General features: G+C 39.6%; 1 protein-coding gene across 1 annotated transcript in view; it reads left to right on the plus strand.

The window, feature by feature from the left end:
• The first annotated feature begins 693 nt into the window (after window positions 1-693).
• The window catches only part of UBE2QL1 (ubiquitin conjugating enzyme E2 QL1), a 63,969-nt gene continuing 52,012 nt past the window's right edge, over window positions 694-12,650 (plus strand). The window contains exon 1 of the mRNA XM_074207288.1: window positions 694-1,690. Within this exon, the coding sequence (XP_074063389.1) occupies window positions 836-1,690 (855 nt within the window). The 5' untranslated portion in view covers window positions 694-835. The remainder of the gene's footprint in view (window positions 1,691-12,650) is intronic.

The raw sequence follows: 12,650 nt of genomic DNA on the forward strand, positions 1-12,650 counted from the left end.
CTCCTTTCAGCTAGGAGACAGCGATCCCCGGAGTCGGACTGTCCCGAAGGACCCCCAGCGGGACGCGACGCGACTCTGCGGGGGGAGGGAGAACGGTCCGGAATCTCCCTCCTCTCCCCTGCCCCCCACCCCCCCCAGCCTGGCCCGCAGTCTCTCCCCCTCCTCCAGCTCCCTCCCTCCCGAGACCCGCGCTCTCGGAAGCCCCTGAAAAGCCTTCGGATTGCACAACAAAGAAGAGTCGGGAATTCGGAGCCGGGAGACCCGCGGAGCCTGGCGGCCGCAGGACCGCCTCCGCCCCCCGCCCCCGGCCTCCGCTCAGCCCTCGCCCCCCTCGCCCCCAGCCTCCTCCTGCCCGGACTGCCCGGCCGCCGCTCAGCCTCTGAGCGCCCAGAAGGGAGACTCCTGGCTTGCGGCACAGCAGCCCCCTCTATCTCTCCCTCCGAAGGGGGAAAGGAATAGAAGGGAGGAGAGAAGAGGGAGAATCATATGACCGCGGCAATAAATACCCGGAGCGAGCCCGTCCTGCCGGCTCCGATGCTGCAATGCCGCCAGCTCTGAGTGCGGGGAGAGGCAGCCTCTGAGCAGCCGCCTCGGTCGCCCCCCGGCCCCGGCGCAGCCCCCGAGCCCCCGGCGGAGCCGCCTCCCGGGCGGCCGGCGGCGAGCGGAGCGGCAGCCGTCCTGCGGTGGCGGCGGCCCGGGCTGCCACCCCGCCCGCCCCTCGCGACCCCCCGGTTCCTCCGTCCCCGTCCCCCCTCCCCACGCCGCTCCGCGCCCGGGAAGAAGGCGGCTCGGTCGCCCGGGCTAGAGCTCTCCGGAGCCACGGCCGAAGACTAAGATGGCCACTCTGCTCCGGAAGATCGGGCTCATCCGGCTGCACAACCGGGACACGGAGGACCCCAAGCATCACCACCACCACCTCCACAGCGGCAGCCAGCACGGCCGCGGCGGCGGCGGCGGCGGCTCCTCGCTGAGGGGCAAGGGCAACCCCAAGAGCCACAGCGCCAAGCAGCAGCAGCAGAGCGCGCCGGGAGGAGGGGGCTGCAGCGGCGGCGAGGGCAGCCCGGGGCACCCCAAGAACAAGCGGGCGCCGGAGCTGGCCAACAAGGACAAGCCGCAGCCGCAGCCGCAGCAGTCCAGCGCCGGCGGCCCCAAGGAGAAGCCGGCGGGCGCCAGGGAGGGCCAGCCGGCCAAGGAGCCCAAGCCGCCGGGCGGGGGCGGCGGCCGCAGCGCCGGGGGCGGGAAGGGCTCCTCGCAGGTGGCCCAGACCCCGGCGGCCGGCAGCCTGGCGCCCGTGGGGCGGGGGCAGCCCGGGACGCAGGTGAGGAGCCGCCGGCTGATGAAGGAGCTGCAGGACATCTCCCGGCTCAGCGACCGCTTCATTTCGGTGGAGCTGGTGGACGAGAGCCTGTACGACTGGAACGTGAAGCTGCACCAGGTGGACAAGGACTCGGTGTTGTGGCAGGACATGAAGGAGACCAACACCGAGTTCATCCTGCTCAACCTCACCTTCCCCGACAACTTCCCCTTCTCGCCGCCCTTCATGCGAGTGCTGAGTCCCCGGCTAGAGAACGGCTACGTCCTGGACGGGGGCGCCATCTGCATGGAGTTACTCACCCCCCGGGGCTGGTCCAGCGCCTACACAGTCGAGGCTGTCATGAGGCAGTTCGCTGCCAGCCTGGTGAAGGGCCAGGTAAGAAGGGACGAAAGAGGAGGGGGCTGGGGTGGGGGTGGGGGCAGGCGAAGCTCCACGGGGCTGCCAGTGAGGCTGGGGCCCTACCTGGGCAGGGGGCCGGGGCCCTACATGGGCAGGGGGCCGGGGCGGCTGGGGGTCATCACCTGGGAACACCAGATAGTGGCGCAGGAGGGGAGAGAGCTGAAGGAGGAGCACCAAAAGCTCCTTCTATCACCTTGGGTGCCAGACGCGGCGGACCGCTCTTCCTGGGGCTATACCTCATTCAGCCGCAATTAGGAGACTGTCTCCTAGAACTTCCCTTTCACCTTTCTCCCCTCCCATTTCCAAACTTGAGTGGCGTCAGCTTCAACCACATTACAACTTACCAAGGAGGCTATCCACTGATTATTACTCCAACCGCCCCCTCGCCCCCGCCATGCTTCTTGTAACTCTATGGGCCATACACACACTGTGTTCTGTTATGCATGGTCCACCTGCCCGTCTGTCATTCTCGATGTGTCTCTTTGCTGTCTGTTGGTATCTGTGTTTCTGACTGCCTCTTTCTTTCTCAGTCTATCTTTGTCTCCATTTTAAATCTGTTGTCTCTCTCTCTTTCCATCTCAATCTCTATCTTTGTCTCTGTCTCTGTCTTGGTCTCCGCCTCTCACATAAATTTGTTAGGATTGAAACTGTAATTTAGCAGTCCTCAGGAAATCTATTCCTTCTATAAAAGATGTCAGATGGAATCATTTGCAGATTTGGAGATAAAATCCCTGGTAAGTAGGGACTGATCAGTCGGTTTCTTTTCTCACTCATAAAATCTGGTGCCTCCCAAAGGTGAATATTTTGCTAACCAGAAATTTCATTAGGAAGTTAGTAATGAAAGTCTTCTTGATCTGAGAAAAGCTGGTTAATTTATTGAAATAAGGAAATACCTTCCTTTTCTTTCTGCTCTTTTCATTATCTTTTTTCTACTGCTTTTTGGATCTTTGCTTCTCAATGGATCAGCACCTTAAAGCAGATTGCCAGTCTTTTTTCCCCTCTCTTTATTCCTCTATACTTTGTTCCCTTCATATCCTAAGGTTAAAATCTTTTGTACTGATAGACATATTGCTTAAGGCATCATTTTACCTATGAAATCATGGTAGATGACTTACCTAAAAGAAAAACTAAGGTAATGATTGTATGGCAATTCCATGAGTGTTTCTTTTTGAGAGGTGTCCTGCAATCCTCTTAACCTTCACCTTCACATTCATTGCTCCACTGAGTAAGAGATCATTTTCCCTTCATAGAATATAGTAATGTATTGATGTTTGTTGACTGAACATTTGACGGGATTATGCATTAATCATTTAACAAAATTTTTTTCATTCATATTTGATTCATATAGAGTAGATTTTTTTAGGCCCAGTATGATTTGATAGATGCACCTAATCCTTATCTTACTGTTTGGTTCTGTTATTGTTGCTCTCTCCCTATCTCTATCTAGGTTACAGAGAGTACCTGGAATTCTGGATAATTAACATCCTAAATTTTAAAAAAAAAAACTTGATTCATAGTAGATCGGGTTTTTTTTTAGCGCAGCTATACATTCTTGGTATCGATTCCATTTCTTCTAGGGTTTGTTTTTCTTGTATTCCTTGAGTAAAAACTAAGACAGGATTCAATTTTCTCCAAACGTGTTTATCTGATACAGGAAATAATGCCATTGACAGATTATTAATTCTAGAGTTAAATGATGAGGGAATATAAAAATACGTGGTTTCATAGGAAGGATTTTGAGAGGGAAAGAACCAAAGGAGTTTGGTTTTTTTTTTTTAAGTGAGATGCTTATGTGGAAGAGTATACAACAGAAATACCTGCAGTACTTGTACCTTAATCTTTCATCAGAATTCTCTGGAAAAAGATCTGGCTCTTTTTTCCATTAGTCATGCTAAGGATTTCTGAGGGGTGGGAGAGAGGGATGGCTTTATTTTCTTAGAAATGAACATTATTTTTCCACACTAAAAGATTTTCTTTATTAGCTGAAGCATTAGTTTCAAAGATTCTTGTTAATGCTAGTAATAGTTCTGTTTGTATTAATAATATTGTAAAATGACCAGGTATGAGTCTGCATACATGATGCAGTGAGAGAATAAAGTTTTATTTAAAAAAAGAAATAAATAGTTGGCAGTTAGTATGATGTCATTGGTGGAAATAATTAAAGGTGTATTTATACTGAAATAGTCAATGAGAGATTACTAGCTACTAATGCCTTGCATCCAGGCAAATTTTGGTAAGAATTCTCATATTATTTAAATAGCTTCAGTTTTAATGTATTAAATAGTGTAATAGCTCAAAGGCTTCAATATAATTTTTAATCCTAATTTTTCTTTTTTCATATTTATTCATATTGTTACCCTCTATATCCCTGATAATATTATAAATTGAGTAGAAATTTTTTCAAGGAGTACATAAAACTTTAAGGATTCCTATGTAAATGGCTAAAAGTCTTTGAAGAAATCACAACTACTCATTCATATTTTGAAAGAGTTTTTGATAATGTGACAAATGATTACATAAGCATTATTGCAGTATTGTATCCCATTTTAGTAAATTCACTGCCTCTGAACCCATTCACTCAATGTAGTTTAATTCCATGATACTGAAGGTTACACAGAAGAATATCTAAAGGTGCTCTTGAACATGCATAGAAAAGTCCAAAGTCTTATTAATATGGTAATTGTTAAATATAAAAAGTTGTTAAAAGTCAATATTTCTTTTTTTAAGAATTAAAAAAATTCACTTAAGGTACAAAAGTTAAATTTTTAGATTTGGTTTAAAATTTGAGGGGTTCAAATTAGAAATTTCAAACCTGTCTCATGACTTGTCTACTGCTGTTTCTTACTTATAGAGACTTTCATTTAAATGGTTTTTAAAATGTAGCCTTTGAAAATTTATTGAAATTTATTGTTTGATATTATTTACCACTAATATAACTTCTGTACTATTCAATAATTGAAATTGTTTTTGAATTTCAATGTCCTTACATTGTCTAATTGCTTCTTACAGTCTCCTGTAAATTAACTCTTCTTTTTAGGCAGTATCTCCAGCATTTGAAAATCTGAAGAGTGATAATTAATAGATAGGGACAAGAATTGAGAATAATAATCTTGTCCATACATTGGTATTGGGAAGAATCAGATGATGAAACTTCCTCTACCAATGAAGGCTGGCACTTTGCCACACAATGTAGCAAACATTGTGGCAAACACTCTATGCCACTGCCTGCAACAGTAAAAGATTAAGTGACTTGCCAGGGTCCCAGCCCAGGATATATCAGAGGTAAGACCTGAAATCTTGTCAAGGAACATTTTTAAAGTGCCTATTATGTTTCAGAAAAAAAAGAAAACCAACACTTGAACCTAGACCTTCTCTGGCTTTAAGACCAGATTTCTATCCACTAATCCAGGGCTGCATCAATTATTGGAAGAACTCATAAATTAAGATATCCTTTCATTTCATATAGTATTTTGATTTTAGCTAAGAGCACAGGTTTCCATAGAATTTCCATAAAAAAAGATTTCCTTACAACAATAAGGGGTAGATAGGGCAAATTTTTCCTACTTTTAGGAGGAACATGAAGCTCAAGAAGGTTGTGAATGAATGACTTGTTCAGGATCACATGATTAATAAATGATATTCATTCAAACTCACAAGTTTTCAAAGGCCATTACTTTTTATATTATGTCCCTCAAAATCAATTCATATTATAAAACTCAGTACGATATCTTGCTTGTTGTGGATATTCAATATTTAATGAATATTGATTCATCTGTGTTCACAAAATTACATTTTTAAAGACTTTTAGGTACATAATTTTAAAACATAAAAATTGGTATTGATATTTTAAGAACTTATATGCAACTCAATACTTGTGCATACAACTGAAGCAGATTTGATTGTCATGGGATTCAGTCTGTAAGATGACAGAACTAAGTAAATTCCATCAACATAGTTATTTGAATTGACATGCAGATTAATTTGAATCGCCCTATGATAAATTCCCCCTGATTTATAATAATAATAATAATAATTAATTATAATAATAATAACCCATTTGTATGGCCATATCAACTCAATTAACTAATTGATATTATTAAATAGTTTGATCAGGCATTCCAACAGGCAAGCAGCTGGCTAACAGTCTGGTCTCTGACCATGGTCATGCCCTAGCCAGTCTTAGAACCATACACCAAATGGAGACTAACCTTTATTAGAACATGATGTTCTAATGAAACATCTAACAAATGATACAGAAGATCAACAATAATTTTGACTGATCTGTGATAGTTTGTCATGAAGTGAAATGTAGTGTCAGATTACCAATGGAGAGAAGTCAGACTGATTTTCTGGATTATTTTGACCACCTATCAGTTAAGATCTTTCTAATCAATTTTCTTATAGAACAATTATACTCAACTATTAAGGAAACTACAAAATAAAAGATACTTTGAAACTCTGAAAATTTTACTCTTTGAAGTAAAAATATGTCACTTATATCAGTTATTTGGTTGCTATTTTCTTTTTGTTTTAATTTATTTTTATTTTTTTGGCTTTTTTGCCAGACAGTGGGTGGGGTTAAGTGATTTGTCCAGGGTTATACACAGCTAGGTAATTATTAAATGCCTGAGGTCACATTTGAACTCAGGTCCTCCTGACTCCAGGGTTGGTGCTCTATCCTCTGGGCCATCTAGCTGCCCCTTGATTATTAATTTCTTTGTTTTTTTAATAAAAAAAAAACCTGGGATACTGCCAGAGATGTTCACAGGGCATGGTGTCCATTGTTCAATTTTATTTAATAACATGTACAACTAAGATCAATCTTTTAAGTGATTCCTACCATGTGCAATATATCTTTGAATGAAAAACCAGCAAGAAAAATCATTTCTTCAATATTTTTCCAGAATAGTGACTATTGTCCTCAAAGAAGATGTATAATCTAATCAGAAAGAGGAGTAGACATTAGATTTTCTACAAATCATAGGTTAGCAAATTGCAATTGATACTTGAATATTTAAGAAACCATTTTTTATTCTATTTTTGTAAATCATAATCTATCAAAATTATATTATTTATGATAGGATTGAAATTGACATGAATAAAGACACTTTATATTAGCACAATGTCATCATAACATAACTTTATTTTTAAATTTATTAAGAAATAGTCTAGCAGCAAATTATAAACATGATAAGGATAAAGGTGAGGGAATTCATTTTTGAAAAATATATTTCTGGATCAGATCTGATGTTGCTTTTTGATAGTGCTTTTTATGAGTCACTGTATATCATTTTGTTCTCTACCACAGTGTAGGGGACAAAGTTAATTACCTGCTAACTGATGACTCTGCAGTTTGTGGTATCTATAAGCTTCACTGTTTGGAAGAAAAATAACTACTTGTTCTTATATCAAGTAGGACAGGCATAAAAATGTAGACAGGATTTTGCATCCTAAAAATAGTTACCAACTAACTGAGTGTTCTGACATCATTAAGTCTCTAGCGGTTGCTTCCTCTGACAAATAGTTAATAATAGTAGTAACTTAAACTGTTTTAATTTTCTTTAGAGAAGACTGGAGGTATAAATGAAAAATTTAGATTTATAACTTTTGTCATTCAGGTCTATATGTTCATATTTTAATTTTCAAAATAACCATTTTTCTGATAGCATCCTTATTTTAAAAAAGAAAATGCTGTTAATTGTAAATTGATAGTGAGTAGTCTAAATTATATTCAAACCTGATATGCTTTTTAGCCTTTCTGTACCCTTTTCTGACCTCTCTTTTCTTGACCTCAGAAATAGCTGGAGTTGAATAGTGAAACAGCCTTCGGAATACATGGGATAGAAAAAGAAGTCAAAGACATTGCTTCCTTGCCTCAGGAACATCTCTTGACTGGGTTGCCATGCATGCAAGATGGCAGACATAATTAGTGAAAGATGTGGTGAACTAAGAACCATTCTTGAGCTCTAGTCAAAGCTTCAATAACTTTTTGCTGATACATATTTGTTGCTACAATGAATAAAATATAGGACTAGAGAAAGGAAGGGAATGTTTTTCCTTTGCCCTCTACCAGCTCCCTGTGTACCACTTGGAGTCTAGAGGAGGTAAAAAGAAACAAATGTTAAAAGGAAAGAAAAGATAGAGAAGAGGCAAAGTAATTGAATCTATCACAGAATTTTCATTAATTGCCAGGGAATCATTTCAATAATTTTACTAATTGATTAATTTAATTAATTCCCAGTGAACTGTTATCTCACACTTATATACTAATCAGACTCTCTTCACCAGCACCTTCTCTGCACCTTCTCCTTACCCAACACCGTTGTGGAAAAATACAAAACAAAGTCAAGTTGTTGGTCCCTGGGCAAGTTCCTTGAGTCAAAAAAAGTATGTGAACTTTGGGAGAAGGCTAAAATGTAGGTTCTTTCAAAACTTCATTCAATGCATGGAAAGAAACATTGTAAATATATGCAATGACTTTGTTAAGGAATTGAAGGGGACAAAGAAACTTTTTACGTGTGTGTGTGTTTGTGTGTGTGTGTGTGTGTGTGTGTGTGTGTGTGTGTGTGTGTGTGTGTGTGTGTCAAAAAAAGTAGGTAATCCCTTAATAATTTGTGTGTTTTGGGTTTTTCCTTTGACTTAACTAATTATTTTAGTGAAGTTAATAGAATTGGTGTACAAACTCTATCTTATCAATAGATAGTTTGAATTAAATACATACTAAATGATGAGAAGTTAGTATGATTAAAATATTCCTGTGAAAGATCCATAAAGTAAATAATATATGCCTGGATAGTTTAGAGTTGGCTCTAAAATTAAATCTATGATAGAAAATTTTCTGAGTTATTTCATTGTTTTTTTATAGCTAAAATATGGAAAATTAGACCTTTCCAAAAGAACACAACATGACAGAAACATTTCCACATAGTCTGTATTTTTGTACTCAAATTTTTCCACTTCCACCCAGATATATTTAGTGGATTGGCAATTCATGAAAAAAATTTTTTTTAAAAAAAGTCTGTAGCTTCCTCAACCTCCCAAGGTGGCCCTCCCTCTGTGGCTACTCTAGGGATAATGCCTAAGGATACTTCCACCTCTGTTGGAGACCTCTTACCTGCCTAACATAATTCCAAGCTTAGTTTTTCCACAGAGAACACCTTGCCCCCTTTTCCAGTATCATCCATCCTACTATGTATCTAGGAATACCTAAAGGAGAAAAAATGGGAATATGGAGTGATAGGTTTAGGGATATATGATGAAGGAAACAAGATATAAAATTTGTATCAGAAGAATGATAAAGCAAAGAAATACAATAAACTTTAAAGGAGCCTGAAGGTAGACATGATCCGATAAGGTAGCATTAGGTAGAGATGGGAATCCATGAAATCAGTTCACATATTAGCATCCATGATGCTGAAAAATCAAGAAATCTAGTTGAAAACCTCCTATAATATCAGCATTTGCAACACAATCAGTTTTCCTTCTGACAAAAAAAATCTAATTATTAGGACACTGCCATCAAAAATAATTTCTAAACTTTCTTTTTTTTCTAATTTTGAGGAAAAACCATTGATATTAAATCTCACCTGAGTTATCAGGACATTGTGGGAATTGAGTGAACCACACCAATTCCATCTTGTGACTCAGTTCTCTTTCTATTCAGTTAAGGTTCTGGTCCTATTTCTGTCTTGTGAGAAAACTTTATTGCATTGTTTGAATCTATTCCTTTATGACTGGGAAGCTGGACCTCACTATCCCAGTTTAGAGACCTTTAACCAAGGACTTAGGCTATTCTGAGTAGAAATTCAATCAGATCCAAAAATTGATGCAAGGAGTTTTCTCGCAATTATGCATCTCAAACAATCCATATGTCTTATCTGAGAATTGGCTTTGTACTGGTCAATCAAGAATATGTTTCCATGTTCTCTATAGATATTTGGAAGAAATAGGACCCTTATTTTTCTGATTTCAGGGAATTGCACTTGCTTACTGACTGCCCAAGGTAATTCATTTCCTAATTTCTTTTCTGAATATGAAAAAGACCAAAATCTTATAAAAAATTTCATTTAGTATTATCTAAAAACTATATGGTTGCTTTGAAAACCTTAAATTTAGTGCTATAGAAATTCTAGTTGTCATTATAACACTATATTCTATTTATGAAATTCTTTGAACTTTCATGTTTAAAGATTTAGAAATGAGAACTTTTGAAGTCCTCTAATCTAGATCTTCCTTTTACAGTAAGGAATCTGAGCCCCAGAGAGCCAGACTTTGAATCTAGAACCTCCTGACTCCAAATATAGTGTCTTTTCAGATTCAGGCTGTGGCACACTGTGAATCATGCAGGGTAGACATTATGACCTCTTTTTAAAAATGAAAAAACTGTATCAGTGGTTAAGTGGTATACCCAAAGTCATATAGTATAAGTTGTGCTACCACAATGTGTCTCAATCGAGTAAAAGAGAAAATAGAGCCACAAGTGATGTGGATTTGCATCCAGCCTGAGTAAGAACATTAAAGTCATACTGGTAGAAAGAGTAGAAGCTCAGAAGACAGGCCAGGTCAAAATACAAGAACAAGATCCAAGACCAAAAACTGAAATGAGTGATTATCAAAAAAAGGCAATTCTCAAGGAATCTGTAGATAAATCAAACACATGGGAAAAAGTGACAGTTAAATAATAGTTCTTACAATATTCAACACAACCTGTCAGTGCATCTTTTGGTGAAAGACGTGCATATTTTGCCCATATCCTCTTCAATTCTTTAATTAAGAAATGGTGTCTACAGAGTCAAGACTCACAGTCAGATGTTCATACTTCTGGCTGCTTTTTGCAGAGGACATAATCATAGGTTATATCATAACAACCAACAGTTGGAGTTCCTATAAATTGTAGTTACCTTTTGTTGGTAAGCCCTCCTACTTGGAGTTTCATTTTCTTTCTTTATATTCATTCAATTTTAATGACCCAAGTATTGATTCTTATTCATGTATAGGTCTATGATATAATCTGAATAATCAAGCATCTGTTGCTATAATGTAAAAGAGCAAAATATTTGGACACCAAGGATTTGGGTTTAAATCTTGGGTCGGCTGCCTATTATGTGTTACTTTCTTTAGACCCCAATTTCCTTATCTATAAAATTAGGATATTAAAACTAGATCTCAGGGTATCTTCCATTTTGAGATCCTATGACATTTAAGAATTGTTTCTATTTAACTTCTAATTTAGACTTTTGTTTCAGGAAACTACTACATCCCTAGGAGTGGATCACCAGAATGTTCCCTTATTTTGAAAAAGTAACTAAGTATCTAAGTGAATATTGTTGCAATGACAGAATATGATATCCATTTGGAAATTTATTTGCAACTGTTTTGTAATATAGTTTAAGGTGGACTTCACAAGCAAATTTGAAATACTGGTACCACATTTTGTGAACATTAGTTTTCCTTTTAAAAGGATATTGTGTGGGGCTGCTAGGTTGTGCAGTGGATAGAGCACCCATCATGGAGTCAGGAGTACCTAACTTCAAATCCGGCCTCAGACATTTAATAATTGCGTAGCTATGTGGCCTTGGGCAAGCCACTTAACCCCATTGCCTTGCAAAAAACCTTAAAAAAAACCAACACAAAAGGATATTGTGAAACAACAACACAAAATGTATTCAGATTATAACACTTTGATCAATCATACTTCAAAGGTTCTCTGCCTGTTTGACAGGGATCTCAACTGGCAGTTTGGTGAAACATATGGACCCTAGTTTCATAATTGTGTTTTTGAATGCATGACACAAGGGATTTTAATGATAAGAATAATGTTTTTTGTCCTTCATTCTTGTTTGTTTTTTTTACAAGGCAATGGGGTTAAGGTTATTAGGATATTATTAAGTGTCTGAGGTCTGATTTGTTTTTTTTTTTGTTTAGGTTTTTGCTAGGCAATGGGGTTAAGTGACTTGCCCAAGGCCACATAGCTAGGTCATTATTAAGTGTCTGAGGTCAGATTTGAACTCAGGTACTCCTGACTCCAGGGCCGGTGCGCCACCTAGCCACCCCCTGAGGTCTGATTTGAACTTAGGTCCTCCTGACTCCATAGTGCTCTATCCACTGTACCACTAGCTGACACTTTTGTCCTTCATTCTTGAAAAAGACCATGACATCAGGGAGGTGTGATGCCTTAACAAGCACATAAACTGGATTTAAGTGAAAGGGTACTGTGTTGTTACCAGTCCTACTTTCTCCTCCAAAGCCATCTGGATCCAGTGGTCAAATATGAATCATGCCTGGAGATGTCCATGAATGCAAGGGAATCAAAGTTAAGTGACTTGCCCAGGGTCACACAGCTAGTTAATATCAAATGTCTGAGAACAGATTCAAACTCCTGCCTGACTCTAAGGTCAGTGCTCTATCTAGCTGCCCCAAAACCCAAAGGATTAGGATTGGAAAGGGAAACAATTATATTGATATGCAGTTATGAAAAATATTAAAAAGAAAAAAAGTTCATAGATTCCAGATTAGAATAACAGAATCTTAGTACATGACCCTCCTTGCCTTTAAAGATAATAGTTTAAGATAAATATATTTGAAATGATCACCTTATTTTTCTGGGATTCTTGAATTCTCTATTAAACATTTGTTTATAAGAATGAGCTTTCCAATGATTAGAACTATGCAACTATTGATCAGAGTGCCTTACAAAGTAATGAGCCTAGGGGGCGGCTAGGTGGCGCAGTGGATAAAGCACCGGCCCTGGAGTCAGGAGTACCTGGGTTCAAATCCAGTCTCAGACACTTAATAATTACCTAGCTGTGTGGCCTTGGGCAAGCCACTTAACCCCATTGCCTTGCAAAAAACAACAAAACAAAACAAAGTAATGAACCTGCATTATTAGAAGAATTAAAGCAGAAGTAAAAGACCATCAGTGAGGGACATTGTAAAG

Source organism: Macrotis lagotis, chromosome X (genome assembly GCF_037893015.1).
Source record: "Macrotis lagotis isolate mMagLag1 chromosome X, bilby.v1.9.chrom.fasta, whole genome shotgun sequence".
Lineage (NCBI taxonomy): Eukaryota > Metazoa > Chordata > Mammalia > Peramelemorphia > Peramelidae > Macrotis > Macrotis lagotis.